The 6,429-nt window shown below is 50.2% G+C and overlaps 1 protein-coding gene across 1 annotated transcript; it reads left to right on the top strand.

The window, feature by feature from the left end:
* Nucleotides 1-3,854: 3,854 nt before the first annotated feature.
* On the top strand, nucleotides 3,855-6,038 carry LOC119305002 (E3 ubiquitin-protein ligase WAV3-like). The gene is made up of 2 exons (XM_037581647.1): nucleotides 3,855-4,345; nucleotides 4,483-6,038. The coding sequence occupies exons 1-2, from the start codon at nucleotides 4,162-4,164 to the stop codon at nucleotides 5,871-5,873; spliced, it is 1,575 nt and encodes a 524-aa protein (XP_037437544.1). The 5' UTR covers nucleotides 3,855-4,161; the 3' UTR covers nucleotides 5,874-6,038.
* Nucleotides 6,039-6,429: the final 391 nt, after the last annotated feature.

Raw genomic sequence — 6,429 nt, 5'->3', positions numbered from 1 at the left:
AAACCGACAGCGTGACGAAGACACGCGCGGACGGTGGCATTCTCGCACCAAGGGAGGCGGCACGATGCACCATGGGAAGTCGACGCGCCCGGACGGCGAGTGGACTGCGGGCTGCGACGCTATGGCCCGAAGGGGCGACACAACGGCGGCTGGTAGGTCAGGGCTATAGTAGGAAGACCTCGGGGCGGCAGCGGGGACCGTGTTCTGCAATGCTACAGCCCGAAGAGGCGGTGTAGCGGCGGCTCCACAGGTCGGTGCAACCATGGGGACGGCCTTGGGCGGCGGCGCTGACCGCATGCAGTAGCGCTACAGCCCGAAGAGACGGTGTAGCGGCGACTCGCAGGTCGAGGAAGCCGCTTGGAGAACCACTAGCCGGGGGCGATGGCCTGACGGGAGGCAGCATGGACCCTAAGGGGCGACGCAGAGGCGACGACGGCTATAGGGGTAGCCGGCGGGAGGATCTCGGGGCGGCGGCATGGACCACGTTCCGCGACGCGACAGCCCGAAGGGGCGTCGATGGTAGCGGCGCGCGAGTTGGGGTAGCCGACGGGAAGACCTCGGGCGGTGATGCAGCGGTCCGAAGGGACGACACAGCGGCAACATGTTGCTCGATCGGCGGTAGGCGCGTTCTCGGGGACGTGCTTGGCGAAGACAGGCATGTGATCGGTTGATCAGACCGATAGCGACGCTGTATGCGTCATGGCAGGGACGACGCGCAGATCGCAGTCGATGGCGACATTGTCGGTGATGTCCCGGGCAATGACGACGAAGACGGACCGGCGACGGAGACTGCGCGGATGAGCGGTCGGTAGCGACGCACAAAGGCGTCCCTTGAGCGACGCGTCCGGCCTTGCCGTGCGGTTGATGACGAAGCAGCCGGTGTAGTCGATGCCTATGTCGGAGTAGAGGCGCGGGGGTCGACGGCGGCGGCGGACGACGCAAACCGATCAAGCATAGATCGGAAAACCAAAAAAAAACGCCGATCAAGATGACCGGCGGGAGAGAAAAACTCGGAGCAAAGGCTCGAGAAAAAGACTCTCTAGGGCAGCCGGTCAATGACCGGCGGACGAACCCTAGGTACGCGCGGCGCGGCCCCCGGCGGCGGTTATGGAGGCCGACTGCCCCCGGGGCGGCGCGCGGGGCGGAAGCGGCGGGTGACGGCTAGGGTTGGATCGGTTAGTCTCATACCATGTTGGAAAGGAGAGAGGGATTGGCGGAATATGATGGATGTATTATTGAGCCTCGAGGGCGAGTATATATTAAGTACAAGGTTTGAGGGCAAGACGCCTCTCCTAAAGATAAGGTAGGAAACGGATTATAAATTCTAAACTACCAAACATATGTAACCCAAATATATCTCTAACAAAACTTAACAACTTTGCGCATGTTACTATCACTGATGGTTGTTTCTTATCGAAACATCAAGGTATGTTAGTGAATGAGAGAACCCTCTGCGATACGGCAAAGTATTCGTTCAACTTGCTGCTCATACGTCCACATGAAATAATATCATGCACATTGCGTTTTATGTGTGGATTAGCATCAGCTTAAGGGTACGTGCATGTGAATGTCGAGTAGGAGTATTTGTAACTGAAGAAAGACTGACCGAGTCATCTATCTAGAGTCGTATTTAGTACTCCCTCCATCCGAAAATACTTGTTATTAAAATGGATAAAAAAATGTATCTAGAATTAAAATACATCTAGATACATCCCCTTTTATCTATTTTGACGACAAGTATTTTCGGACAGAGGGTTCATAGTCAAGTACAATCTATACACAGTTTAACACTCGACGGTCTGTTGTAAGATACATGCCTCGATCTCTAAGTTTTTCTAACATAATACTCCTCTGTTCCCAAACAAGAATGGCTGATTTAGTAGTAGACTAAAACAGTGACCCTTATTTTGAGACGGAGGGAGTACTTGCAAAACCAATGACACTTATTCTGCCAATGCACAAGGGGGTGCCTGGTGTGCAGGTCAGCATGTTGAATCGGTCCTGTAGCAAAAAATTGACTGAAAACCCCTACAAGGCTGAAGTAATCATCTGAGAAAAACCAAGTGTAAAAACACGACAAGACAAAAAATACATAGTTAAAATAGCCCTAAAGCACCGCCAAACGGGCACACGCGGTAGCAAAGATGACTTGGTGAAACACATAAGCAAAGCACACATCGAAGGACCACAATCCATGTCATCGTTCATAGCCAATAGCACCAAAGACTCAACTACAACATCCAACATGAGAATCCCGTCGAGGGCACCGAATCGCTATAACCGTGACTACCAGCTCCGCCAACACAAGAGAGAGAACTTAGACCTTGAACTGGATTTTTTTATGTCGACTAGCTACCTATTTCTTTGTTCTTTATGAAACAAAGCTAACTACTATATTTTGGATTAAGTAGAAATTAATCATTCATACAACATGTCCAAGAAAAATATCAACTTGGGTACCCAATCTTTCCTTCTTTAATGCATGACTGACTTGGTAGATTCGTGTTGTGGTGGTTTTTCCAATCAATTATCGTGTGCTGACAACAATACAATTTGTCTTTAGCCAGAGCCCATGCATGAGTCTAGTCTTAATAAGTATTGAGGTCTTACAAGCCTAGCTGAGGCTCTCTATACTAATATAATATGGTGTGATAAAATTTTATAATAACGTATACTAACTAATTCCCATGTGTAGGACTTGGTGCAAATTACTCTTTCCTACAAGTCATCATATATACAGAAAATTCAGTTACCTACACCAAACTTCCTTTTTATTAATCCATGATTGTTCTAGCCTGGCAATGCGTATGTTTCTACTCTGAAGATGGGTTGATAGAAGACGGTGGTGACGGCCCATGCAGTGTGCGCATGTGGTGCCCACTGAGAGTACACCGGACCGGTGTGTGACCCAGTCCTGGCATTGTGGCTTGGATGGGGTACCCGGCTTTAAATGTTAAGCTTTGGTACGATGTCTGTTTGGTATTAGGCTCAGACATTCGGCACCCCTTCATCAAGGGGATATGCGTAGCGATATATGTTGCCTAAATGGAGGCTTCAAGCTTACTGATGTATTAATTTGTAAGACCCTTGTGAATAATTAATAAAATGGATGCATGCATCGCTCAAATGCAGAGGTCGGGGGTATATCCTCATTTTGTGTTAAAGAAACTAAAAATATTAGCCAATGGCTAGTGGACAGTTGTAATGGGAGGCAGGGGCGGAGCCACGCCTTGGACCCGGCCCTTGAGCGTAGGTTTTTTCCCAGCTATTACTTATACTCTCTGTAGTCCTTTTTACTTCGCATATTAGATTTCTGTCAAGTCAAACTTTGTAAAGTTTGACTGAATTTGTATTAAAAACACCAACGTCTATGATACCAAATATGTATGCTATGAAATTACATTTCATAATGAATCTAACAATTTAGATTTGGCATTTTGAATTTTGATACTTTTTTCTACAAGTGTTGTGAAAGTAGACTTACTTTGACTTTGGAAAACTTATACTATGCAGGACCGGAGAGAGTACTTAGATAGATTTTTGTATGTGCCCAGGTTCAGGCAGCCCAGCACAACCAAACAGGACAAGTGAATGGGTTGGGATATACAGCTAGCAAACGATCTTGTACATTTCCATGTCCACCTAGCTCTCCACCACTGAACACACGGGCACGACCAAGGCATGACCTTGCTCGCGAACTCCAATGCTCATGTGTCACCGTTCGCCAGCGGCCGCCCTCCTCCCTAGCACCCCTAGTAATTTTATTTACACCGAAAGAAATGTCAATGCAAACCAGGCATTTGCAGACTAGTACGAATGGATCAATAAGCCACTAGCCTTGCCTGCTCACATGGAATATTCTTATTCTTGCAATATTTAGCAGTAGTATAAGCTTATAAACATCTACTGCCTCCGTTTCAAAGTAATTTAATTTCTAACTTTATCCCAGGCCAAACTTCCTTGACAATTAGTAAACGGTCCATACAAAGTGTATTGATCCCATTATCTTTTTTGCACGGCCTTGAACATCATGTATGTATGACAAAGTTTTAGTATTTGACAAACTGTTTCAAAGTCCACTTGCCAAAATTACTTTCCCTCTCCTATCTAGTACATAGCTATCTTGTTGTTTTTGAATGTTGGTAGCTATCTTGTTGTTGGATGTGTATATATATAGAGGTATCACTGCCCATCTATCGATCTCACTCACACACACAAGCGACAGACAGACAGACAGACAGACAGAAGTTGTGCTGTGCTCTCTGCCTCTTGTTAGCGACCTTAGCAGGACCAGGCGGGATGGCGTCGTTCGGAGACGATGAGAAGCCTCCTTCTCCGAATGCAGGTACAGCTAGCTAACTTAAGTCAGTAGAGATGCATGCATGAATATTTCAACTCGTGGCCCCAATATATCTGATTGATTCATCAATGGAATGGAGTTATTGATCGAGGATTATTTATATGCCATGTGCCCTTGTGCAGGTAGCAAAGATGGGCTGGTGACCATGGCAATTCCGGCGTACAACAGGAAAGATGTGGGGCTGACCAAGGACACGGTGACGGCGATGGTGGAGATCAAGGCGACATCCTCCGCCGCCATGAGGGAGGGGCTGGACCTGGTGGCGGTGCTGGACGTGAGCAGGCACAAGATCGAGAGCGTGAAGAAGGCCCTGCAGTTCATCATCATGAAGCTCACCCGCGTGGACCGCCTCTCCATCGTCAGCTTCGATAGCACCGCGCGCAGGCTCAACCCGCTTCGCTGCATGACGCAGGCTGCCCAGACCGACCTCAAGGCCGTCGTCGACGGCCTGGAGGACGGCGGCGGCGCCGACATAATGGCCGGTCTCGAGCTGGGGCTGGCCGTCCTCCGCGGCCGCGTCCACACCGAATCCCGCACCGCCAACGTCTTCCTCATGTCCGACGGGCAGACGACCTCCGGCGACCCCAGGCAAGTTAACCCCGGCGAAGTGGCCGTCTACACCTTTGGCTTCGGCGCCGGCACGGACCACAAGCTGCTGAGCGACCTGGCCAACAAGTCTACTGGCGGGACGTACAGCGCGGTGCCCGACGGGACCAACCTCAGCGCGCCCTTCTCGCAGCTGCTCGGCGGCCTGCTCACGGTGGTGGCGCAGGACGTGCAGCTCACGCTTGAGCCCAACACCGCCGATGGCGACCTGGAGGAGATGGCCGTGGCCCCGGGCAGGGACTACACGACGATCACTGACGACAAGAGCGGCCTTATCACCATCAAGTTCGGCACCCTCTTCAGCGGCGAAGCCCGCAAGGTAGCCGTCAACTTCATGCTCAGGGACAGCGACGAGACCGAAGAGTACGACGCCACCTTGGCCGAGGCACGGCACAGCTACGCCGGCCAGAAGACGCGCCAGTCTCTCGAGGCCATCCTCATTGTGCGCACGCCGAACCCAAGCTCTCCCGCCGACGCCGGTGTCGAGAACCGCTCGGTGCAGGCCGAGGAGTTGCGCCGGCTGCACGCCGACTCCATCAACGCCGCGAGCCTCCTTGCAGAGGCCGAGAGGCTGGAGGAGGCGCGGGAGAAGATCGTGGACGCGCAGAACGCGGTGGAGGACATCGTGCTACTGAACGACGGGGAGAAGATGGTCAACGCGCTCCGCGCCGAGCTGCTGCAGCTGCTGGCCTTCATGGAGTCACAGGAGCTCTACAACCAGCGGGGACGCCCCTACGCCCTCGCCACCGTCACGTCCCACGGGCGCCAGCGCACCGCCCCGAGGGACGACGAGGGGGAGGTCAGGTGCCTCTATGCGGCGCCGCGCATGACCACCTACCTGGAGCAGGCCAAGAGGTCCGAGGAGAACCCCAAGGAGCCCGTGCCCTCCGCGGACGACGATCTCTAGTCTAGGAGATAAAAAAAACGCGACCCCTTCGCCGCCATCGCCGACGCCAGCAACAAATTATACTGTACTTTATCATTGCATGTATTTGTACGTCCTTACTTTCCCAGGCTTTCTGTTAATATAAACTGCATGTAATTGCTTGAGTTTGATTAATAAAGTTGCTTATCTACCAGTTCAAACAAACCCAGCCCATCTTTATAATACCCTCACGTATTTTAGAATTTTATTTTACTACAATCTGGTCAACGGACAAAATGGTAATCATCAAATCATCCAAAAATAAAACTATGAATTACATGTAAAAATATACAAGTATGTTAAAGAAACCAATGTCCCATTTTTAAGATTCCCGAGCAAAAATCCATTTTGCGCCCACGAGATTAGCTACCATTTTTTAATGGAGAGTGCTTTTAGGTTGATTATTTTTGAAGAAGATTAATAGACAAATTAATCAGATCCACCAATTTATTTCAGAATTTTTGGCGTTACAGAAGTATACTTTTGATACAAATTACTGCATACTGTTCTGTTTTTGACAGATTCTGTTTTCTATGTG

The sequence above is a fragment of the Triticum dicoccoides genome, chromosome 5B (genome assembly GCF_002162155.2).
Source record: "Triticum dicoccoides isolate Atlit2015 ecotype Zavitan chromosome 5B, WEW_v2.0, whole genome shotgun sequence".
Classification (NCBI taxonomy): Eukaryota; Viridiplantae; Streptophyta; class Magnoliopsida; order Poales; family Poaceae; genus Triticum; species Triticum dicoccoides.
Note: the sequence above shows the minus strand (reverse complement) of the source record. Positions and strands in the feature narration are given on the sequence as shown.

Coding starts and splice junctions, on each gene's coding strand:
- LOC119305002 (XM_037581647.1), top strand. CDS start 4,162: ATGTGTATATATATAGAGGTATCACTGCCCATCTATCGATCTCACTCA. Junction 4,346..4,482: donor GCCTCCTTCTCCGAATGCAG/GTACAGCTAGCT, acceptor GCCCTTGTGCAG/GTAGCAAAGATGGGCTGGTG.